Below are 25,367 nucleotides of genomic sequence, written 5' to 3'. Positions count from 1 at the left end.
CAGGGAGCCTGGCTCACATGGGCCACCTTCACAGTTCACACCCTGACTGAATTTCATATCGACTATCAATGAAGACGTCTGGGATGAAAAGGTTACACACACAAAAAACAAAACAAAGCAGACAACAACAAAAAAGAGAAGCTTTCAGCATACATTTGTATTTGAATTTTGGGATATCTGATCTTATTGACAGTGCTCTCACCTGTCTGTCTTTTTAAAATGCCTTAAAACACAAATCAATGTTATATTACCTCTGTGTGAATGTGTTTATAGTCAGTAACCACTGTGTTACTGTAATGAGTATAGTTCATTACTTCAAAACATCCCTGGTGATTATGATGAAACATTACTGTAATAATAAGCACAGGAGTGCCTCGATAAAATTTACACAGAGTAGTAATAACCATCTGAGCATCAGCTGTGTGATGTTATTTACAGTTTTGTCAGAGCGTCATTTGTATAAAATATATAAATAATATGCCTATTTCAATTGTAATTTTTGTCTTAAAATGTTTAAGTGTCTGTCATAAAATATATCTAATTAGTGCCAGCTGAAGAGTGAATATCTGAATATTAATCGGAGGGTATTCCACCAAAAGCACAATATTATAGACTTATTGTTTCCCAATGTTTTCACTTTCGATGGAAGCCTGTGGTTGCTCCAAGCTCATATTGTAGATTGTCAAGTGCAATATTCATCAATTTTTTAATTATTTTGTTTTTCCCTGTGTGGTTAATCTTTTGCTCATAGGCTCCCAACATTATTGAACCATATCTGCCACATATAAAAACAAAAGAGATAGAACTAACACTTTCATAAATATATTTTCGGGTTCTATTTCATGTAAGGTGTTACTAAAAGTGTTATTAATTTCAACAATGGCTGTTGGGTTCAGGTGTTCCAGTAAGAAACAGCTCTGTAAAAAAAACAAAAAACACAAAAAACAACCTGTTTCATTACCAATAACTTAAGCAAACAGCACTTTAAACCTTCCCCCTTTTTTTCAATTTTAATTTATGATATTCAATGGTAGCCTATTTCTAATTCCTTGGCGATTGCTAATGGTCTGTTGTTGCTATGGAACCAAGAGCCGCCGTCTTTGATTAGCAGTGCTGCTACCGAGATGCTACCAGTCATGAATTTAATTCCAAAGCAGGAGGAATATTTGTTGTTTCAGCTGTAGAGACCACTGAGGCAACAGCGGCAGGTGCCATTAAACGACCTATGTTTATTTATTTTCTAAATTTTCATTCATTTTGTTGTGGCTTAAAATATTTTTGTGTAACAGTAGCTATCTTGTAACGGCTAATCGTTAGCTAACGTAGCTGTCAAAGTACAAGTAAGTTAGCTAACGTAATTTAATAGGTTAAACGTGAGCTAGTCAATATTGTTTAGATAGGCTAACATGTGGCTGGGGCGTGGGGACAGACCAACAGATACGTGGTTATACAGCACTTTGTTTTACCTGTCTGGCTCTTACAGGTGTTCCACTAGTCCGGGAGTATGTTGAACAGGCAGATAACAGCGACACCACCGGTGGAGTGGAGGAGGATGACAACTGACGGTGGTGCAGCGGGCTGGCAGTCAGAGCCATAGCAGCTCTTCGCAGGCTGCTGCTGCTGCTGCTGATGGAGGAGGAGGAGGAGGTGGGACCACGACGCTGAGCTACGAGCATCAGCAGTGTTTGTAAAGGCGCTTTGTGCATTGCTAATCCGCTCTGATGTCACGGTGCAGAAGGAGGGGCTGAGCTCTCCGCTTTAATCCGTGCAAGTTGTCTGGAGGGACAAGCGAGAGCCAAGCCGAGCCGAGCTGAGCTGAACCAGGCAAGTAGGCACGGGACAGGGGCGATGTGTACTGCAGCAGCCGGACCCGGGCCTCTCCGCCACTGACATGCAGGTAAATGAGTGAATGTCATGTCCGGCAGCCGGTGACCGGAGGCCGGGTTTAGTGCGGGGCAGGACGGACGGCGGACCGAGAATTTGTTCAGGTCGTTTTCCGCTGATGGCGGATCCGATACCTATAGAGATTTAATCTGGACTGTCAGGAGGGAACGGTGGGAGCATATAGACAGTTGACAGTTTACTGTACATTATTAACTATTTCCAGTTACATGTAAATAATTTTACACATTGATATACAATGAAATACAGTTTGTTATTTCTATCATAAATGCCCATCGTATCCAGAGTGACACTGTCATTTAAGAAGCTCCCGGGTTGTAAACGGGTTGTGTTCAAAGAGGCGATACAAGTGCGAGACTGATCACTAACTGATAGTGCCTTTTAACATAATATCATCGTTCAAGGCCATGGAAGGCGATTTGAGAAGTCAGTGGCCTTCAAAGTAAAAGCACTTGCCAGTTTGGCACATGTACATGGATTAATCGTCTCCCTCTGGAGCAATGGCGTAGTCAACATGTACACAATGTAAGCAATACGACTATTGATGCAGCCAAACGGGGACCTTATGCTTGCAGAGTGGAGTGAGTGGATCCGTCACTGTGGCGTGTGTGTGCGTGCGTGTGTGAGGGAGAGAGGGGGGGAGAGAGGGCGGGAGAGAATGAATTACGTGAATGATGAGGAGCATCTCCCAAAGTGAGGACAGTTTCATCAAACGATTACATTCATGATTGATTAATCTGTCAGATGTTTTCTTGATTAATTGTTTTGTCCATGACATCTCAGAAAATAGTGAATACTCCTTTTCTTAATTTCTCAGAGCCCAAGACGATTTCTCCAGATTATATTTGATCAACAACAACAACAACAAATCTGAGCAGTTCTCAGTTTACTCAAGTTCAGTGTTACATAATTCAATGGGAAGCAGAAATTCCTCACAGTTTAGAAGTTGGAGTGAGGTAATGTTTCACATTATTGCTTACCATACTCAATCTATTATCTAAATGTTCATTGTGTGATTTTATACTTGTTGATTAATCACTAATCAAGTAATCATTTTAAGGTTAGCGCAGTGGGTCTGGGTTTAAAGTGAAATTTGAACTCTGGATTGTCTCGATACCACCTGTGTAATGCATGTGGCTGTTCATGAAATGGATTTACTTCAAATCTTGCCTTTTCCACTGCAATACTGTCATCATCTTAAAGTATTTGCCTGAAGTTCTCACAATCATGTCCAGAATTATATTAAATATTTGCTCTCAAAATTACTTTTTAATCTGATTGGCTGGGAGGATTTTTAATTTTCATTGCGAATTGCCATTTTAGACACTGTGTATGAGTCACATTTATGGCGGCAAGTGTCCTGCCCAAAGAAGCTAACTCAGATCTGATTGTTCAATCAACAAGCTTAAAAAACTCGTTTGCTCTGACAATTTTCTGAGCTCACTTATTATTGAGTGGATGTGGATGGCTCTACGTGTCTGGTCATCATGTCTATTAATACCACTATTGATTATTTGCTTGTGTAAATACCTTCTAAAAGGACCATTCATCTAGTAAATATCATCCCATTATTGATATTGCCTTGAGCTCTGGGAAATTTTGAGGGTTATGTCTGTCGTTGATAAAATAACTGGTACGCCCATAATGAAAAATAAAAAGGGTAACATTAATTCAGTTATAAATGTTGTGCTAATTGCTTGTCACCATCATTAAACCCTAATTTTAGGCACGTAGTAGTTAATTGTCAGCGAGCAGAGATAAACCAGTGAAGGTCCATGTGTGTCCGTAGAACACACGTGTGTTGTTGTCACTGTTTGTTTGTCTGTCAGTATAAGATCAGCGAGTTAATGGGCTAGTAAATCCTCCACCCCGCAGCTTTCACTGCAGCCTGACAGATGGAGGCGCAGCGCTCACAGCTCTGCAGGCCTGCGGTCCGGCTCTCCGCCGTGGCTCCCGTGGCCATCTGTGACCTGGGCAACTCCTCCTACTCTGACTTCCCCCTCCGAGTCACCCGGCTGCTGCCACCCAGTCTTAAACTCTTGGCAGAGACAAGACATTAGCCACCCTGGGAGCCCGCCCTCACTCCTGCTGCGGCCCTTCGCGCTCACTCCCTGGCAGTTGTGGTTGTGCTCAGATTACAGGATCAGCATTAACCTTTGCCCTCTGTGTCTTCCCTCTGTCAACCATATTTGATTTCCCCGTCTAGAATTTATCTGTGTATGATGAAAAACACATTAGTAAACCTTCTGTTGTCTCTTAATCCAATATGAAATTTATTCATATTCATATTCATTTATTCAAGAGTTTACTCACGCTCACTCACACTGATGCAATGGATCGGATATTCACCATGAATTAACTTATAAAAAGGATTAGTGTATACTTATAAAGAACATGAATAATCTTTTCTCTTTTCTTTCTTTATATGCTCAGTTAAAGCATAAGGCGATAATTGGTATTAAAATGATATGATACAAAACTGTAGCAAGCGGCAGTGTCAAAAAATAGTTCCTACTAATGATGAATGTACGAGAATCTTCATCTGACTCCTCTCAGCTCTACAGAGCTTCAGTCTCAGCTCATTGTTTTGCTGCCCGACTCCCAACTTGACTGCTTTGGTGCGTTCTCACAGCGCAGTTTTTCTGCAGCAGTCAGATATTTTCAGAGAAAAAGCTCTGAGAACCCACTGAGCCATTACGTGCTCAGCAAGAAACAGCAGAGAGAGACAGTTAGAAACTAACTGGTGAGCGTATAGTGCACGATTTAGAGCCACACAAGATGGTAGGTGGCAGACCAAAAGCTGTTTTTCACTTGTTTTCGCTGCTTCCATGTAGCTGAAAAAAACAAACCAAACTAAACAGCTATTGCAGATTTAAATTAGTTATTTCAGTTTGCCATTTCTATACACCCCATGCTCTCATCTCACCCTCAACAGCTGGTTAGTGCAGGGAGTTGTTTGTTATCACTTCTTTTTTTTCTCATAAAGTTAGTCACACTGTAGCATCCAGACTGCCCTGGAGAAATCGAAGTATTATAACCTCTTCTCTTGTAGATTCAAAGATGACTGAAGCTCCTGGCAACCAACTATCACCACCACCCACTCCCAGCAGGATCAACATTCAGCAGCAGAGAAAACTTACATATCTCCTTTTAAAGACAATTCTCCATTGCACAACAACACATACTGCTGGAAAACATGTTAAAAGACAGGACTTTACCACTTTTTCTTTGATTATTAATAATTTGTTTACCAATTAGTTCAACTTAAATCTACTATGAATAAAATGTTTCTTGTTTTACTTACCATTAATGATGGCAGAAAAAATATTAATATAACAATAATTGTCTGGATGCCAACTGAGATTATTTCAGCGTAGTTTATAGATAGATGTGTTTAATCCTCTTTACATACAGAGCTGTGTTTGGGGGAGGTCCTCTCATGCATACATACAGACATTTATGGATTCCCCTGATCATTACTCTCAGATAAATAACTTGAAGTATACTGAGTATTAATACTGAAAAAGGCTTTTCAGTTTTCATATAGACCTTCCTAAACAAGATTTAGCCTCCTTTTTTCTTTTCCCTCCAGGCTCTACATTTTTCTCCATTTCTGACCTTTTCTGGAACCACTTAATTTATTCCTGAAATATCCAGTAGGGTTGTGTTCTGGTGTGGTTTCTCTGCTCGTTGACCTCAGGTACACCGAGGCCTGTGATAGGAGATGGCTGATGGATGCCCTGATAGCCTCGCCATATTAAATAAATATCAAAACTGGGCTTCTCACTCACAGAAGGCATTAATTATTTAGGTTGCTACCCTATCCATTCCTCTCAGTCAGGTCTTATCTGTTGCTGAAGAGATGTCCTTCTGCCCTTCCTCCTCCTCCTCCTCCTCCTTGTCCTTTTCTCTCCTGTCCTGTCCTGTGCTGTGCCATCTGCCAGCTGCTGGTGGATGGATGAATGTGGTGCAGATTAAAGTGCACTGCATACTCAGATGAATCCCAGAGGATTTAGGTTTTGGCTATTATCAGTATGGAGACAGGGACTCCCCGGCCTTTTACTCCACATGATAATGGAATATTTCCTTTTAGCATTATTCTGTGTGTAGAGATGTTGGGCGGGTAAGTGTCCGTATCCACTTACAGACAGAGGTACAAACAAGATATTGATGTCTGTTGTTTTCCAAGAATGAGCTAAAACTGTTCTGAATGGACACTGTCAGTTAGATCTTTGTCTTTTGTAGCTTTTTCCCCCCCAATTTAAATAGACAGGCGTACAATGGGGACACAGGGGAGGTAGCTGCATGAATAATGAATGAAGTGCATTTGAAGAGGAGTTCAACTCTGCTCACTTTCTCACCTCCACCAGCTGCTAGATAGGTGGACCCAGAGTTTTTTTCAGCACGCTCAGGCCTCAGGGTTGTGTTTCGTGAGGTGTAAGAAATTGGTGCAAAATGCCTGTCACAGTAATCACAACAAGTCAGACCACCAGGGGCATTTTTAGATTGCTTGTTTTGTGTGACCAACGATCCAAAACTCAAAAGATAACCAATTTACAGTGACTGAAATAATAACCAAGCAATTGGTTGAATCCTTAAAGGGACAGTTCAACATTTTGGCAAATTCGCCTATTGCCATAATCACTAGTCATAGGAGTAGGTTCATTACCATGTTTTGCAAGCTGCTCAGCGAAAACAATGGAGGTGAATGGTACAGGTCCCCTGTCCCTCATCAAACTCATGAAATACACAATCCAACAACTCCAAAACACTCTCGTGGAGAAGTTGTGATGTGCACATTCACCACGCTATGAAATAATCATGTATAATTCTGTAACATTATGACACATGAAGCAAATACTCGGAACTACTTGCGCTTTTGAAGTCACTCCGCCAAGCAGCCGTGTCTGAAATGTAGTTCCGGCTACATATTTGCCTCGAAAACAACTCTGTCGTGTAGTGGTACATTATTATTTCATAGCGTGGTGAATGTGCAGGTCACAGCTTCTCCACGGGGAGCATTTTGGAGTTGTTGGATTGTGTATTTGATGAGTTTAATGAGGGACAGGGGACCTGCACCATTCACCTCCATTGTGTTCGCTGAGCAGCTCACGTCTATAATGAACCTACTCCTATGACTATAGGGATTATGGCAATAGGCAAATTTGCCAAAATGTTGAACTATCCCTTTAATTGTATTAACACAAAGCAAATTTACATAAATGTTGCCCTTGTTCTATGGAAACATCTGAGTGTGTTTTTGATTATTGATGTTTGATATGCAGCTCAAGTAGCACTTCAGTTTTTCTCTCTTCATCTCCCTTTGGATCCACTGTTTCTGTGATTTGACTTTTGCCATTTCTATTCTGTCTCTCTCAGGCTGCGCTATGAGCTGGGTTTCCTTGGAGACGAGAGGCATGTTCTGAAAATCGGAAACAGATCACGCCCCCAGCGATGAGCCACAAGTATCAGGGAGAGGAGATGATGGGGGAGGCAGGTGAGGAGCACAAGGCGCCTCGGAGGAACAGGCAGCCCAACGGGACGGCGCGCGGCGAGCCTCCTGTCCGCCGGTCCTGGAGGCCGTGTCAGATGATGAACCAGGATGGGGAAGTGAATCCCCATCATCATCACCACCACCATCATCACCACCCTCCGCACCACCACCATCATGCGCCAGCAGGTCGTGGACCTCCTCGGCAACGCCGTCGCCCTCCGTCGGGGCAAGGTCAAGTCCAGGCTCAGAGTCCTGGTCCGGCGCCGGCTGCTTCTTCTTCTTCCACGCAGGACTGTGGGGAGAGCCGGGACATCGCCGAACATCATCCCGTCCAGCAGCCCCGTCCTGCTGTCGCTCGCTACCGTCGCCACGGTGACCCCAACCCCAGGCACAGAGGTCACAGACAGAGGCCACCGAGCAGAGAGGCGCAGGACGGCGTGGACGACAGAGAAGGTCCGGCAGAGGTGCAGGTGCAGCAGCGCTCAGCCGATGAGTCTGTAACAGAGCAGTCGCAGGACAGGGGGTCTCCTCATCACACTCCCGTTGCTGTTGTCACTCCCACCCACCTCTCACCCGGTCCCACAACCCATAATATCCAACCTCAGCTCCCGTACACTCCTCCGCCTGAGGAAGAAGAAGAAGAAGACCTCCAGGACCACAAAGCAGAGTGTGAGGAGGAACCGGAGGAAGTTAAGGAGAAGGATGAAGAACAAGAGCAGACGGAGGACGATTTAGACCGCCGCCCGCCCCCAGGTCACCCCGGCTGTAACCATAACGATATGCAGACAGTCGATGACGGAGCGGAGGAACGCGCGGAGATGGTGGAGGAGGATCAGGAGGAAGTTCTGGATGAGGTAGGGGAGGACATCGCCGCTCAGGGAAGTGAAATCACCGACCTCTGCTCCGACACGGAGAGCGCTGCTTCCCTCAGCATGGACGGGCCTCTCCACAGCCCGCCGCCGCTCCAGTCCCCGACCCCTCCTTCGTCCCCAGACGTCCCACCTTTCCCCCAGCTGGACCACTTCAGCGAGGACGCCAGCATGAGCCCCGTACCTGACAATGACCTACCTGAAGATGACGACGAGGATTACTCCGAGTCATGCTCCCTGTCCCACTCCACCTCCTGCTCTGAGTCTTATCCCAAAACCTATGCAGACTTTTATACAGAGTCCCACCAAAAGTCTTACCCAGATCCCGTCTACGAGACCTATTCAGAGTCTAAATCGCATCCCAGCTCTTTCCCCGAACCCCTGAAGACCTCCTACCCTGAGTTACATAGAGAACCATGCAGGCAGCCGAATCGGAGGACCGACACTAATGAGCAGGAGTACCGCCAAGAGCCCTTCACCAGCCACAGAGAGGTGAGTGCACAGAAAATGGCTCCAACCTCCCCCACCAAGGGCTCCTATCACGCACTGCCAAGGCAGATCAGAGATCGCGCTCCGCATCACTCCCCTCTGGACCGCTCCGTCGGCTGCCGGCTGCACCACTACGACGGACAGTCTGACGGCGAGGGGGACAGCGGCATCCAGAGCCCCGTCTCCAAAAGTCGTAGGCATGGAAACAGACACGGAGGAGACGCCCAGGACAAGAGCCCCTCATCCGGACGGAGCAGTTCAGGCGAGGCTCAGGAGGAGCGGAACGTGGCGGGCGTCCCGGGAGAGGACGGGCCGAGGGGCTCCGGCGACGCCATCAGCCTGGCGATCAAAGACATCAAGGAGGCGATCGAGGAGGTGAAGACAAAGACGGTACGCTCCCCCTACACACCCGACCATCCCGTAGAGCCGATATGGGTGATGAGGCAGGAGGTCAGCCCCACAGAGGAGGCATTCCCACTGCAGACTACAGCTGGCCATGTTAGTATGACTCTACTTATTATCAATTTGTATAATATTTTTTGCTGAAAATGTCTCCCAAAAGATTGACAATTCTACTTCTGTGAAAATGTCTCAAATTGGAAAATGTTTCAATTTTCCTCAGTGAGTAAAGAATAAGACATTTTTTGTAGCATTTTTGAACTCAGCACCTGAACGCATTCATGTGTTTTCATACTCAGATTATTAGAAAGATTAGATGATTTTTAACAGTTATTTTATGATACACAGTTTTACAGGCACAGATACTGAACTGAATAACAAAGAGAAAAGAGGAGAGCAGCAATGGGTACAGTGAGATATAGTGAAATTAAAATGTTGAAATGACAAAATATTTGTGCACCTATGGATTTTTTTTTTTTTAAACATTCACAATGCATCCCTGGATCGTCAGCTTTAAAAATAAGCAAACAAATAGCTGAGCTTTACTTCTTGTACTTTTCGACGACTCTGCTAAATATTGTTGTTGTTTAGCATCAGGCAAGAATTTGGGAAGAGTTCAGCGTTTGGGGAAATATGCTTATTCACTTCCCAGTATGGAGCTCGGGAGTCAGAACCAATTTACTGCAGCTTGGCATGAAGACTGGAGGCAGAGAGAGAGAAACAACTAAATGTGCTCTGTCCAAAGTGGAAAAAATGCATTGGGAACAAAAGCAGTTTCATTTTTTTGTATCTCATGTAACACACTTGAACAGAAAGGTAAAAGTGTCAGTTTTAGGATTACGTATCAGAGTTATTTCTAAATATTTATAGTGCTGTTTTCACCTCTTTCTCTAAATGCTGACCTGTTCCTATAGGGCTTGTGCTGATTGGTGACTCTGTCCAGGGTCTGCAGTGTTGCAATAATTAGATTTGACTTTATTGCTTCCAGGAAGTTTTACAGCAAGATTTACATCCTTGTCTTTCATTTCATTTTGAGTTACTTGGATTGGTGCCTAAATCCTGAATCATGTTTCTCTGGAGTAAGGTGTAAGCATCAGTTGCTGCATTGCAGTTTCAAATAGGTGATTTGAAAAAAAAATGCTCTCCTCTTTTTCTCTCTTCTCTCTGTTTCCCTCTCTCAGTCTTCTCCTCAGTCCCCCTCTCAGTCGGCACCCGAACCTCCGTCCTGCTACAACTCGGCTCCGCCTCGAGACCCGGTCAGTCCGCGGAGAGCCGAGTCATCCCGGGCGCTTCATCCCCAACATTACCACCAACCGCCGCCCCAACACAACCATCACCACCACCAACACCAACACCAACATCACCACCACCACCAAGCCCACCAGCCTCAGCAGAGGGAGAGCGCCAGGCCGCCACAGGGATACGCGCAGCCGCAGCCGTACGGGCACATGCCGCCTACTCAGCACCAACAGCGTCAACAACAGATTCAACATCAGCAACCGCCTCAGCCGCCGCTTCCACCTCAACAGCTGAGGCCACAGGTTCAGCCGCAGACGCCTCCACAGCAGCCCTCTGTCCAGGAGGTGAGATAACTCCTGCTTGGATTTCACAGAAGAAAAAAAAAAGTTCCTCCAGAACTCGCCCAGGAGACATCATGTTTTCAAAAGTTTTTATCAGTAGAAGAGAAATCCAGTGTTAGCTGTCTGTACATCCAGGGGCACATTTCAAACTGGAACCAACATTCACTAATGCAGCACACTTCTTACTCTCCCTCTCAAGTACAAACACTCTTCTGACCCTCGATTCCTGTGAAACCCTTCTGAAATCTATAGAATAAATCTTTCCTTAAACTATCTCTGCCTCGGGTTTCTCAGAATGACACTCACATACCCAGATAAATCCTGCAAAGGCAGGCATCTTTTTCCAAGGTGTTTATCTGCCAGCAGCCAAACGGCTGACAGCAGTAAAAGTCCTGCAGAATTTAGATGAGGTAGGAGAGACCTGGAGTATGTGAGTGGAAATAATAAGGATGCTGATGTAGTTTCTCTTTTTTTCTGCCTCCTCAGATTCGCAGATCTCTTCCCCCCTTTCCTACATTTGTGGATGGTGAGTGGACTCACATATGAAAGTCATATTTTTGCCCTCTGTTGTATTTATCTGTGGACAGGATATGTATAGTAATTTATCAATGTGTTTAGTTTAGTATTATACTGCATATGCTCAGCTCTGTGCTTATAGTTACAAAATGTACAGTGTCTTAAATGGTGGATGTAAGTTTGCATGATTATTTCTGTGTCTTCCCTTTTCTAATCTACAGTATATTATGTTTGTGGAAGCATGTGTGTACATGTGTCTAAAGAGTGCTTTTTGTTTCATGCAGTCCCAGGACCATGTGATCCCGAAGACCTGATTGACGGCATCATCTTTGCAGCGACCTACCTGGGCTGCACCCACCTGCTGTCAGAGAGGACGCCCACCAAGAGCGCCCGCATGCAGCAGGCACAGGAGGCCATGAACAGAGTCCGGGTGAGAACAAACTACGGCTTCTTTGATTTAGTGATGATGAAGAAGAGATTATATGTTAACACTCACCCAGTCTGACAGTGTAAATAAAAATGAATTTAAAGAGGAACTATGCAGGATTTTTTTTAAGCTTAACTATGCTACATTTTTACCTTAATTAAACAGCTTAGGAGTAATTGTGATGGTTTCATAAATGACATGTAACTTGTTATGAGGAACAATGGAGGCTCTCTGCCTTCCACTGGCTGAAAAACAACTTTGCAAGATCAGAGCCTCTGCTCCGGTGTTCCAGCTCTCGTCTCAGCGGCACTGTGACACAAACGTGCCCCGTAATCATAATCTCTTGTTTATGACAGATAAGACTACACAAATATACATATTGTAACATCATATATTATGATTACCATATTATTATTATTACGTTATCTACCGCTCTATTGGTTGATTTTTCGCAGGCGTCGTTGAAAACAAATGCACATGGCCAAGAAGAGGGTTAGCAACACAGCAGAAAAGCGACCAGACTTGCATAGTTCCCTTTTAAATTTTAAATGATGATACTGTATAGTAAACATGTGGATGTCCAACGTAGTCTCTGTTTGGACAGATGAAGATATGTTATATCAGTCTGTAATAACCCATTGTATCAGGTGGATTTTATGTCTGAAATGATGCATGAGACATCTAGAATATTTATACTAAAGGAAGAGTACAGACTGGAGTTGGGCTTTGAGCTGATGTGGAAGATGTACAGTGTGTGTTACTGCCAGACAGTGTGGAGTAAGATGGTTTTAACAGCCTGAAAGCTCAACTGTATGTTAAGAGTGCACTGTTTAGAATTAATAATGGTACTTACAACAGATAAGAAGGAGCTACTGTAAAAGATCAAAGCTGCAGCCTGGATTGGAGATACAGTTACATTTTTCTAACAGGCTCGGACACATCGTTAGTGATGTAACTGAGGTTCACTTCGTATTTGGGTCTCTTAAAGTCAGAAATCCTCAGCAGGCGACGCAGCCAGAGGGCAAAAAGTCCTTGCGTTTGTGCACAATGCATCATCCACAGATCACTGCCCCTGATCCAGTCATACAGGCTTCTTCTCCTCAGCTCCACTGGATGTTATATAAACTGCTGTTCAGGGCTGTGAGACCCTGGAGACCGCAGACCCCCACTTTGTGCTCCGATCACAGCGTCTGATGTCAAACATCGGTGGCACACAGGGAAGATACTTTTAACTTTGATCACAGCAATCAGAGAACAGCAGTACAAAGAAATCTGGCTTTTATTGTCTGCAGGTTTAGGGTGGGGGCTTTTATTCTGTTGACACGAGGAGAGAACTCCAGAGATGATACTGGTACACACACACACACACACACACACACACACACACAAAAATCTGTCGTATTTTGAGTGAGTCGAGGGCAGGTTGTGTCAGGGAGTTGGTGAGAAAGATGTCTTACAGCGACAGCGTGGCATTCCAATGTAGGACTGTGCGCGAGTGCGAGAGACGAGCAGTAAGATGTTGCCATTTAGAGGAGACGAGCGGAGGAAGTCAGAGGCAGGAAAAGGACAGGAGCCGAGGCGAACTCTGCTTTTTGGACGGTTGACTGACAGTTCCAGGACATCGCCTCCGTTAAGGTCTGAGAAACATACAGGGGAGGAGAAGGTTGGAGGCTGGATAATGATGAGGGGAATACTTCTTTTTTTTCTCAAAAATGGCAAAGAAAGAGGAGGCTCGCTGTCAAACAGGCTGGGGGAGCTGACATCTCACTTGTTGTTGGTATGCACTGATCCGACTCGGGGTTCTGGCTGATGCAGAGTCCTGATCTGACACCAGTGCTCTTTATCTTTGCTTAATGTGGAAATCTGTTAACCTCAGTGTGGAGCTGATTAAGACTCATCTTCTCTGGATGAATTCATGTCAGGCTGCATCTATCCACACATCATTCTTAACCAGTGCACCAACAATTTCTGCAAATGTTATTGCTACTAAAACTAGCAGTTGTTTAGAAGGTTTATGCATTTGTCTTGTGACAGTGCAGCAAACTCATATTGGCAGAACCACTGTCACATTCAGCTTGTCTAATGCACGGACACACAGCTCATGCTGCACTGTCAGTGATGCTGTGAGACAAACCTGACAAACAGCAATGCTACTGTGATTGACAGTGATCAGACACCAACTGCGCTACGATTTGGACACTTTAGTGAGGTCAAGGAAAGACGTAAGATCGACTTCACATTGAAATGTTGCTTTATTACGTGGAACATACAGGAGGTGTTGTTTTGGTGTCAGTGTGACGCAACATCCATTCAGTGGATTGGATTTATGAGCAGATTATGATGTTTTCATATATTTTTCATTATTTATTTACCTTCAATATTTGAAGTGCTCATAAAGAATCAGTTGTAGAATGTCTTTTACTTTGAAACTTGATGTAAATATATGAAGTGAATTTATAATAGGTCACATTAAAGGGACAACGAGGAGTTTCTATTCTGTTATAAAAAAGTCTCACGTTAATGTGGATGAATCTCCGCTACCCACACTTGTTAATGGGCCCATTTTCGATAAATATATCGTTCTGTCTCTATCGTTATTTTGTTATTATTAGTGGTGGCGGAAACGCTGGGCGAGCCGACCAGCGTTTCCTTCGTGGCGAGTCATGAGAATAACGCCGCCAAATTGCCGTTTATGGTGGGAACTACGAGGGTATGTGATCGTCTTCCAAACTTTAATTCTTGATGAAGGAAAACATGAGTCCGTCTTGCGCCGGTCAAAGAATTTTACGGTGCGTGCGGAGGCTCATAAATGTAGTGTGAAAACGCTTCGCTTTTCCAAAACTCCTCGTTGTCCCTTTAATATGCTAATGGTCTGTTTTTTTCAGTCATACCACATGCTAATAAAAAACAACACTGTGTAATGATAAAACATAAAAGTAATATGTTATAGTTTCAGAACTATTCGTCATATTCATGAGTTCAAAAGAGCACAGGCACATCAGAAATCATCCTTCATAGAAGAGTGAAGTTTAAAAAACAAAAAACAACCAAAACAAAAAAACTCACACAGTCGGGTCAGTCTGAAGCCACCTCCATGGGCTGTTTGAACAGTCCAGACAGATGCCGACGTTTTCTCATGACAAACACACAATAAGATAATGAGGAAAACTAAAGAAAAACAAGTTTTTCAGTGTATGTTCAGTGACCTCAGCACCCTAAAGTGCGAAGGCAGGCCTGTTTAGGAGGGCACAGCAAGATGGACACTGACTATTACAGGAGCTGTCTGCCCAGATCCAAAATAGCACAGTGGATGTGATTGCGGTTAACGGAACGACACACAGTGACGTTCAGCACAGGTCACACTCCAACTCACGATGATGTGATGCACAGCCACACGAGCCGCTGAGCATCATGGGTGAAACAAGGCAGAGCAGACGGACTGATGTGAGATCGCTCCAGGGTCTCTACAGCAACCCTGCCCCCACAGAGACAAACATGTTGTTAGAAGAGTAAATAAATACTAGTTAGTAGGAGGCTGCTACATCAGTCACAGAAATGTCACAAAGAAATGTTCAAGAAAAAGTCGTCATCACGGTCATTTGATTTCTGAACTTGAAACAAACAGTGATTCAACAGCACTAATTTATCTGCTTGAAGAATTACAGCTCAGTCAACCACGACCACGGTGTTTTGGCACAAAGCCGTAGTCGGGACTTTACTCTTAAAGGTCCAGTGTGTAATAATTGGCAAGGTGTATTGGCAAAATCTGAATATACTACCCATGAATATACATGTATTAGTACAAGTGTATAATCGATAAAAAATAAAATTTGTTTGGTTTTCGTAGCCTTATACAGTAATTATTATATATATATATACACATAGCAAGGGTTTTGCTTTAGAGAGTGTCGCCATCTTGCGCCGCCATGTTTGTACGGAAGCCCGGACGGAAAATCCAGCCAGCCAGAGAGCGTGTTTCGCGAGTTTCGAAGAAGAAGGCGAAAGGAAAGAATTGCTCCATGCTCTTGAAATACTCCCAGTCGTCCCAGTCGTGGTAAACATGTTTTTTTGTCCTCAGAGGCCACTGTCACTTTGCCGACGTCAGGGGTGAGTGTGAGTGAGTGAGCGCTGCAAACTAGAACTGAACGCTAGATATCACGGTTTTACCCCCATTTTACACACGGGACCTTTAATCACAATCAGATGAATTAATCACACATAGTTACACACAGTTAAACGTTTCATAACGTGCAGTTCATCAGTCTTTAGAGTTCAGTACAGTGCTGCTTCTAATCCTGAGAAGAAAACAGCTTGAATAAAATAAAGAAGAGGTTTGGATTACTTGATCGGAGCAACTTGTTTTTGGTTTGTGAGCCTAGTTTCCAAAAAGCTGCATATTCATTTGTCTATATATAGTCAGGGCTGAAGGATTTATGGAAAATACTGTGAGAACTGTGATTCTCATCTGTAACCTCCAGGCCTGTGTTTGTGCTACATAGAGTTAAAGAATGAAAATCATCTTATCACCTACTGTTCTCTAACACTGCTGTCCACAGTGAACACATGGCACCCTAACAGTCCAGCTGCTAACATATAGCTTGAGGGCAGTAACTAATGATTATTTTCAATATTGATTAATCTGCAGACTATTATCAAGTGTTAATCAATTAAAAAAAAAAAAAAAGGAAAGTCAGTAAAATGCTCCCAGACCTTTGAATTAAATACTCAACAGTGATTGGCTGTGTCTGAGTAAATCTGCAGGTCGTTATATCGAGCTGCTGGCAAGAACCTTTTGCACAGTTCAACTGTGTGCAGCTGTTGCAGTTTTAAAACTGCATCTTCCAACGTATGATTTTAATAGAACCAGTCTAAATATAGCTGTAAACAAAGTGTGCAACACATTAGTGCTGCTTCTGCCGAGATAAAATAAACTAGTTTGAATCCAGGTGGAAGTATGATCGTCTGTGCTTTAACAGATTTAATCCCTTTAACGCACAGATTTTAGAGAGGAAATGATGCCACACACCGACATCTGGCAACACAAACCCTGAGCCGTGACGACACGTCTTCCACAATCACGAGGTCGCCCGTCTGGCTTCAGGGTGGCCGGTGTCACATCGATGAAGACCAAACTTTTGATGACGTTTGCTGCAGAGGCCTCCAGCAGTCCGCTGTTGTCAGATGTGATAGACAATAACATCACTGTCCTCCCACACACACACACATTTACACACATACAAACAAAAACAAACACACGCACGCACGCCATACACCTTTGAGGTTCTCGTGTCCATTAATTTGGCATTTGGAATGGAGACAGTCAGCCGTGGAGATTGAGTTTTTGTCGACGCACCAGAAATGCTGTTTTCTTGCCTTGCCTCTGTGTGAGTGTGTGTTGTGCTCTCTGCTCTCTGCAGGCTGCTCAGAAGCAGGCGAAGAACAGGAAAAAGGTGAGTTCTCTTTGTTTGTTTTGCTCTCTGTAGATAAAGATAACTCCCACTGGTCTGCAGCGACACCTTTTTACATCTGTCTTTATATAAAAAGCTTTTTTTTTTTTTTTAAAGCAGAAGCCTTTGTTTGGCATTTAGCACCTTTTTATTGTGTTTGTTCATCCGCCACAGTGCACATGTTGTGTCTTTGTTTGAAATCCTCTGTTTGTTGCTGTTAGATCTGAAGCCTTCCCACAGCTGTGACACCTGCTGTGCTTTAACAAATCTGTCGCTTCCTCCGCTCACTTGTTCTCTCTGGTTGCTCCCCCGTGGCTGCGCAGAGCCCCGACGGCGAGGCTCCGTCCACCGCCGAGGTCGACCTGTTCATGTCCACACAGAGGATCAAAGTCCTCAATGCAGACACTCAGGTATAATAATAACATGTGTTCTCACCTTGTTAAAATGACTTTAAATTCTGCAGCGCCGTAGGGCAGTGTCATTATTCTAAGAGAGAAAATCCCAAAAAAAGAAAAAAATGACAAGTTCGATTTCCTCCCCCCCACCAGCTGCTCCTCCAAACCTCATTAACATCGTCTCTATTTAACACCACAGTGGAGAGTTATTACATGGGGAATCATAGCAAAACCAATTAAGTGAGCACCTCATGTCTTTTTTGTCCCCAGGAGTCGTTAATGGACCTGCCGCTGAGGACCATCTCCTACATCGCCGACATCGGGAACATGGTGGTGCTGATGGCCCGGGGGAAGATGGTCCGGTCCCGCAGCGCACAGGAGAACCTGGAGCACACAGCTGAGCAGACCACCATGACGCACGACGACAGACGGCTGTACAGGATGATCTGTCACGTCTTTGAGTCCGAGGATGTGAGTTCTCGATCCTCGCTGTTGGCATAAAATAGAACAGAATAGAAAATACGTTATTTTTCACCTTCCGCAGCCTCGAAAAACAAGTACACTAAAAACATAACATATCACATCCAACCAAATTCACATAAAAAAATATATTTACACAATTCATTATAATTACAGTCAATTCATCTCAAGTTTTTCCAATTTAAAAAACCATCAAATTGTTTTTCCCAAAGCCCTAGACTAGAGGATATTAAAAAGCCCTATATTTAGTTTAATTCTCAAATATTTCCTCTTGCCTGCTGCAGGCGCTGATGTTGGATGAGATGTATTTGTATCCAGTATCAGACTGTCAGAAGTCATTACACACCTATAAAGTGACAGAAGGATTCTTGTGATGGTGGATTGTGCGTAGGAGGCTCTGTAATCCTTTTTTTGTGAGTTTCAAGTCTGAATCATCAGTCCTGTAGCAAACACTGTCACTGCTGCTAACTGCAGCAGCTAGCAAGGTCACTGACTGTTGATTTGAGCAGAAACATATAGGAGAGTAAATAAAGAGATTCTTTTTAATCATCTGTTTTTTTGCTTGTTATCTGGACCCTGTTGTGTTAATTAAACAAATTTGATCATGAGGAATTGTTGTTTTATAAGAAATAATCAGGTCATCCTCTCTTGTTTTCCAACATACTTTAATACTGCTGCGGAGTGCTGTGCATGATAATCATGAAATGGATGATTTAAATTTTAGCTTGTGCAGGATGGAAACAATTTGAAGACATCTTGAACGTAACTTATTGAATCCTGCAGAAACCACGTATTACGGTAACCTATAAATAATACACTGTGTTTGGGTTCACTGTCTGCTGTTTTATTGGCCCTTAGTGAAACCAGAAATTCTACATGTGGGGAGTGAGGGAGCAAATAGAAACCACTGCAGTTCTCTGTGACCTGCCTCTGTCAGTGACATAACACTGTTTTGTTGTCTAGGATATATTAAAAGAAACACTGGAAATCCAACTGGTCCCGACTCCCCACTATGTCCAAGAATCAGCCAGATAAAGTGAAACGTTTGGGGAGAGTGAGACAGTGAACTTTACACTGAGGACAGAGCTGTTGATGCTACACACAGTCCCAGTAGTTGTTGGTCAGTGAACAGCAACAGAAAGTCACAGAGCCTCATTTCTGCTCTAAAAGGTCTCAAATAAAAAACATATTAATGTAGCTTTGAGGTTGTTAGAAGACACCTGTCCAGACACTAAGCTTTCTCTGTCTGCTTCCTATTTGTCTACATTGGCTGTTATACACAAACTACACAATTATTTTACATCATATTACTGTAATAAGAACTGCTGACATCCTGGATCATGGTGATGTTTCTACAAGAAATCTTAAAGGGATAGTTCAATATTTTGGCAAATTGGCCCATTGCCATAGTTTTAGGAGTAGGTTTGTTACCTTTAATTGTTGGTGCAAGCTATTTTTAGAATGGCGGAGGAGAGCCGCGAGCTGCTCAGAGCTACGCTACGGAGGCTAATGGAATTTCTTGGTTGTTTTAGAGGCAAATGCAAAGACTGCTTGCCGAAAAACTGCCCCGACGGGAACGCGCATCAGCGGTTTTGCATGAATTTACCTTGAAAACCACTCTGTCTGGTAACGTTCCGTTATTATCTCATAGTGTGGTGAATGTGCAGGTCACAACTTCCACGAAAGCGTTTTGGAGTTGTTGGATTGTGTATTTGATGAGTTTGATGAGGGAAACCAAGAAATCCCATTAGCCTCCGTAGTGTAGCTCTGAGCAGCTCTGCTCCACCGATCTAAAAATAGCTTGCACCGACAATTAAAGGTAACAAATCTACTCCTGAAAACTATAGGGATTATGGCAATGGGCCAATTTGCCAAAATGTTGAACTATCCCTTTAAGGGTCAAAAATATAAGCAACAATTAATTGTTTTATCAAACCATAATTATTGGGCTAATGTTACAGTTAATCATCATGTTGCACATCTCCACCCGTATGTGAGTGTGTGAGTCTGTTATAGGGATGTAAATATATATGTAAATGGGTCCTATTCCCACAGGAAATATAAAAGTTAGTGTCACTCACAAGCTCTAGTCCTGACCTCTTTCCCTCTCTCCCTACCTCCCTCCCTCTCTCTCTCTCCCTCTCAGGCTCAGCTGATAGCTCAGTCCATCGGTCAGTCTTTCAGCGTCGCCTACCAGGAGTTCCTCAGGGCCAACGGCATTGACCCCGAGGATCTGAGCCAGAGGGAGTACAGCGACCTGCTCAACACTCAGGACATGTACAACGACGACCTCATCCACTTCTCCAAGTCCGAGAACTGCAGAGACGTAAGTGTGTCAGCAGGGGGCAGCAGAGTCACAGCCGCTCCTCATTCACCGCCTTTACCGATGTTGACTTTAGTTTGTCATCGTCACTGGGACAGTTTTACCTCCAGAAATAAACTACTGATAGACTTTAAAAGAATATCACACTTTAGATATTGATAGACGTGGATGTGTCGTATGAACTGTTTGACTTCTGTCCATACACACCTGCAAACTGGTCACCTTTTGGCTACAGTCACCTTTTTTATGTCAACCAGGGTAGTAGAAGTGAATGACGAGGGTTTTAGTTTTATAACTTGTCACCTTTTTCACTACTCGAGTTTGTAGGTCTGATACAGAACCACAGCTCTCCTCCGATCAGGACAGTAATGTTAATATTTGATTGAGTGAATGAGCCAGTGCCATGATGTGTCAGCTCGGTCTGTTAGTTTTGCCTTCCAGTGGTTTCAAATGAGCATCTGGCCTTGGAGTAACAGCTGCGTGACAGTTGTCCTGAAAAAACGTCCCAAAAAACAAAACAAAAGTCCAGATCCTCAGCGTGAAGGTGAATTTGAGATGCTCAGCCTGGTCCGACCCCAGACCCCCCCCCTCTCTTCCTCTCGCTGCTGTGCTGAACGCCTCCTGTCGTCTCGCATCTTTCACAGCCGTGCAGTCGGGCTCATTGTTTGGACGAGTGTGTGTTGCTCCGCTGGCAGAGATCTCACCTGTGTGGACGGGAAATCCAGTTAATAAAGTTAACGAGGTGATAAAGCTCGACCGTGTCTCGCTGCAGGTTTACATCGAGAAGCAGAAAGGAGAGATCCTGGGGGTGGTGATAGTGGAGTCGGGCTGGGGGTCCATCCTCCCCACCGTCATCATCGCCAGCATGATGCATGCTGGTCCGGCAGAAAAGTCCGGGCGGCTCAACATTGGAGACCAGATCATGACCATCAACGGGACGAGTCTGGTGGGTTTACCACTCAGCACCTGCCAGAGCATCATCAAGGTATTTGAGTCTGGTTTACTGATTGTTTCATTATTCAGTTTTTGCTGTATTTTTTTCCTCATTTCAGTCAATAAGATGAAATATAGTCTGGTTGGACAAAAACATTCATTAAAGGAGACATATTATTCCCCTTTTCCACAAATTAAAATGGATCCCAGGTGTCTTAAAGACATGTCTGTGACAAGCTTTGGTCAAAATACCCCAAGGATCAAACATCACAGCTCTCTTTTCATCTGCTCAAAACAGCTGGTTTCAGTGCCTGTCCCTTTAAATGCAAATGGATTTCAACCTAGGGAGCCTGCAAATGACAGATTTTTTTGTCAATTCTTGCACTTTGGGGTCCGGAAGGCAAGACAAACACCCAAATATATGTTAAAGAACCTTCAGAAAATTGTATTTCCATAATATGTCCCCTTTATTAGTCTTGATCTAAATCAATCAATTTAAATACCAATAAGTGTTGAAAAATACAAAATTTTACTTAAATAATATCCTTTGAATCAAAGTTGAACTGTAGCAGATAAAATACAAATTATTTTAAACTTTCAGGTTTCCACTCTCTGTATTCTGTCATAACAAACCTGACTTTCTTCTTTCAGGGTCTGAAGTCTCAGTCCAGGATCAAGATGAACATCGTCCGGTGTCCTCCCGTCACCATGGTGCTCATTCGCAGGCCGGACCTCAGATACCAACTGGGCTTCAGTGTCCAGAACGGCATTGTGAGTATTAGGACGGATGAGAACCATGAATCGGTGATCTTCCCAGATAACATACAGACCAGGGGCTTTTATTTTGTTATCAGTTCTCCAGCGTCAGTATCAATTCCTTAGCAACAGATTACTGTGGTCGTTTAGATGACGCTCAAGTTCCGTCACTTCCTGTTTGTGTGCAGATCTGCAGCCTGATGAGGGGGGGCATCGCAGAGAGAGGGGGTGTCCGCGTCGGTCACCGCATCATCGAGATCAACGGTCAGAGCGTTGTGGCAACGCCTCACGAGAAGATCGTCCAGATCCTGTCCAACGCCATGGGAGAGGTCAGGCTCTCAGTGACATGTTGAGATGCAGCAATCGGACACAAATAAATTAAATACTCACAGTTTTGTTTCTCTCTGCTCCAGATCCACATGAAGACGATGCCTGCTGCCATGTACCGTCTGCTGACTGCACAGGAACAACCCGTCTACATCTGAACACACACCTCTCACCCCCCACCACCAACTCACTCAGTCTACCTTTACTACTGATAGTCCACCACCTTTGATTTGTTTAATACCTTTCTCCTCTCTGTATCCTGTTTGATATCACTTGACTTGCCTTAATCTGTACAGTGCACTGTCATGTCAACATGTACATCTACAGTATGACAGCAGAAAGCAGATTATCTCACTAGGCCGAGTGTTAATGTGACGTGTTATGTTTGACCAAAGAGAAAAATTGTGGATTTTATTGTGCATATTTAGGTGGCAAAATATAGAGTAAATATTACCTTTGGTTAAATAGCTGTAATATCTGAATGTACTCTAATCATGTTGGACCTATACGTTGTCAGGGCGACCCAAGTGATAAACAACTTCTACACTGAAGCAATGGAGGAATGCATGTACAGTTCTGCTGAATAAACTCTTAACTAAAAGGCTGGAACATTGTGTTTGGTTTGATTCAAGAGGATTTAGGACAAGAAAACACTGAGCATGGAGCTTCACAAAGAACACGTCTGTATAAAACATTTTCATTGATTTTTAAAAAAACAACTCATAGTAAAAGGATTTCTTTTTCGTTGGGATTAGTTGTTTTTTTTCATCTGGGTAAACAACCCCCAAGAGGATGGTGAAAAAATCATTTCATGCTTAAAAAATAGACAAAAATAAAACTTGGGGAAAAAAATCGCTGTCACTAGTGTGTACAGATTACTGACCTGACCTACAGTAAAGCCTCAGAAAATGTCTTTGTGCTAAAAACATCAAACACACGCCGGCTACATCAGAAATCTGACGGTCAAAAATAGTTAAAGTGCACAGGAAGAAAACAGCTTTGTTTTAAATAATTCATTGATCACAGCTGCAGCTCTGTCACTCAGTCTCTAACTAGTGTAAAGGCCTTGATCGATACAGAGGTAATGAGTTCACACAGACGGGATGAGTGAAAAAACATGCTGCTCTGTATATGAAAGGTGATTTTCGAGTGATGCCCACGATTTTACCCGTTTGTGTGCTCAGTTAGAAACAGTACTGATACTCAGTGGGTAAAAAAAAAGGAACCTGAGATTTATAAAAAAAACAAACCATGATGTAAAAAAAGAGATTTATTTATTGTTTTTTAAGAATCCTGTAACACTCAGGAGACAAATTGAAAAAGAAAATCACAAACTAACAGACATTTCAAAGAAACTGATCAACCAACATGATTGTCGTCACCACTTTTCCAACGCTCCTGTGTACAAAGACTTTTTATATTCAATATAAAAACATTACGCGCATTAAAAATGTGATTGTCTCTGTGTTGAGAGCAGCTGAAGACAAACACACACACAGCTGTGAGGAGGCTCTGCTCCTTCTGACGCCTGCAAACCTCTCAGTGCTGTTGTGGACGTTTTCAACTGTGAAATCTATGACATCATTTACCTGTTGTGTGTCTTCCTGCTGATGTAAACACTGATGTTTTCCAGCCACCAGCACAACCTCCTTAAAACGCAGTGAAGTGAACCGCTTTCGACAAAAAACACAAGGACAAGTTTTCCCTCCACAGCTTGTCTCCTGAACCAGTGGGAAAATAAAAACAGAGTAGGAAGGAAATGTTCAGGTGTGTAAATCTAAAAACTTGTTTCTATTTCTGATTTGATCACCGTGCGCCGTTGTCGGTTGGAGCACCAGGCTGTTTTTTTGTTACTTTAAGAAGCTTGTGTTGTGTTGTGTGTCAGGAGCTTTCTTTGTTCCGTCTGAAATGAATCCAGAGCTGCAAGGCACTTAAGAAGACGCTGCATGCAGCACCACGCACACAAAAACACAGCGCAGTGCTCAGACAGGAGGAATGTAGAAGCGTGAATCAGCGAATCTGGCAGGAGAGTGACGAGAAGAGGACGAGCAAACACCTACACCTCAGTGTCTGAATCACACTGGTTATGAGAGTGTGGGCTGGGGGTTGATGTAACATTAGTGGTGCACACACACAACCACTCACTAATAGGATGTAAAAAAAAAAAAAAAAGGCTACAGAAACATACCCACGGTCTGGGTGCACCATGTTCATGAGCTCCAGGTTCTGTCTCTCATGTGTCACCGTCACATCCACCACAACAAAGATAAATGTGGCTTGTCCTCTCTCGATCTGTCAGTCATGTTTGTTTTTATTATTTCTACACAACAGAGAATTAAAAATGGTATCTCCAGCTTAACACTCAATTATCTATTCATCTCATTTCTATTTATTTATTGTGCTGTGGACGACATATATGTATGTATAAATATTTTCCCACCTGAACGGTCATGGGTGTCTTGAATGTAACAGCAGCACATGAGAGACACAAACTGAGGCTGTGTCGGTGTGATGGACTCAAATAAAGACTGGTTTGTAACAAAAACATTCTCAGACACATAAAAACAATATGTATATATATATGTATGTATATACACAGACACTGAAGCATCGCGTGTGAGAGTCCAGGACGGGTGTGAAAGTCCCTTCTGTACAGACGTGTAGTGAGACCACAGTGTTGAGAAGTGTCTCTAATAAGTCTAATAAGTCTAATAAGTGTTTACATCCAGGTAACGCGGTGTGAGCTCTGACTGCTTGATGATGATGATGTCAGGTCCTGGTCTTGCGGCCTACAGCTCCGTGTCCTTGTACTTCTGGGGGTTGTAGTACGCCTTCTTGGTCTGGTCGGCCAGCTGCCGGCGGTAGTCGGCCTCCTCGCTGTCGTGTCCTCTGGTCTCCGAGTACGGTGGCCTGGAGGGGGTCTGGGCCTCGGGGTTGGAGCTGGATCTGATCACACACACACAAACAGAGCAGTTCAGCTTTTGCCTTCATGAGACTAATCCTTTTCAAATTGTTGCATCGTGTTAGAGA

General features: G+C 43.6%; 2 protein-coding genes across 6 annotated transcripts in view; one reads left to right on the top strand and one right to left on the bottom strand.

The window, feature by feature from the left end:
• Positions 1-1,454: 1,454 nt before the first annotated feature.
• Positions 1,455-22,939, top strand: LOC146977609 (uncharacterized). 2 transcript variants are annotated; one of them, XM_085793964.1, is made up of 14 exons: positions 1,660-1,897; positions 7,282-9,252; positions 10,335-10,499; positions 10,530-10,736; positions 11,220-11,259; positions 11,534-11,679; positions 17,094-17,126; positions 17,447-17,533; positions 17,789-17,989; positions 20,145-20,324; positions 21,094-21,306; positions 21,906-22,025; positions 22,199-22,339; positions 22,424-22,939. In XM_085793964.1, the coding sequence occupies exons 2-14, from the start codon at positions 7,357-7,359 to the stop codon at positions 22,493-22,495; spliced, it is 3,501 nt and encodes a 1,166-aa protein (XP_085650090.1). In that variant the 5' UTR covers positions 1,660-1,897; positions 7,282-7,356; the 3' UTR covers positions 22,496-22,939. The 2 variants fall into 2 exon arrangements, with proteins under 2 accessions (XP_085650089.1, XP_085650090.1); XM_085793963.1 differs by having other exon boundaries at positions 1,455-1,897; positions 10,335-10,736.
• A 656-nt stretch (positions 22,940-23,595) lies between these two features.
• tjp2a (tight junction protein 2a (zona occludens 2)) overlaps positions 23,596-25,367 on the bottom strand; it is a 38,366-nt gene continuing 36,594 nt past the window's right edge. For all 4 annotated transcript variants that reach the window (XM_085793962.1, XM_085793958.1, XM_085793961.1 and 1 more), the window contains one exon: positions 23,596-25,283. In XM_085793962.1, coding sequence (XP_085650088.1) covers positions 25,127-25,283 — 157 coding nt within the window. In that variant the 3' untranslated portion in view covers positions 23,596-25,126. The remainder of the gene's footprint in view (positions 25,284-25,367) is intronic.

Source organism: Trachurus japonicus, chromosome 12 (genome assembly GCF_045865225.1).
Source record: "Trachurus japonicus isolate A0001 chromosome 12, Traja_1.0".
Classification (NCBI taxonomy): Eukaryota; Metazoa; Chordata; class Actinopteri; order Carangiformes; family Carangidae; genus Trachurus; species Trachurus japonicus.
This window is presented reverse-complemented; position numbering and strand designations above follow the sequence as displayed.

Bases quoted from the DNA above. Each gene is read 5' to 3' on its own strand.
- LOC146977609 (XM_085793963.1), top strand. From the start codon at position 7,357: ATGAGCCACAAGTATCAGGGAGAGGAGATGATGGGGGAGGCAGGTGAG. The intron at 9,253-10,334 runs GTTAGTATGACT...TCCCTCTCTCAG, and splicing joins TGCAGACTACAGCTGGCCAT to TCTTCTCCTCAGTCCCCCTC. The intron at 22,340-22,423 runs GTCAGGCTCTCA...TCTCTGCTCCAG, and splicing joins TGTCCAACGCCATGGGAGAG to ATCCACATGAAGACGATGCC.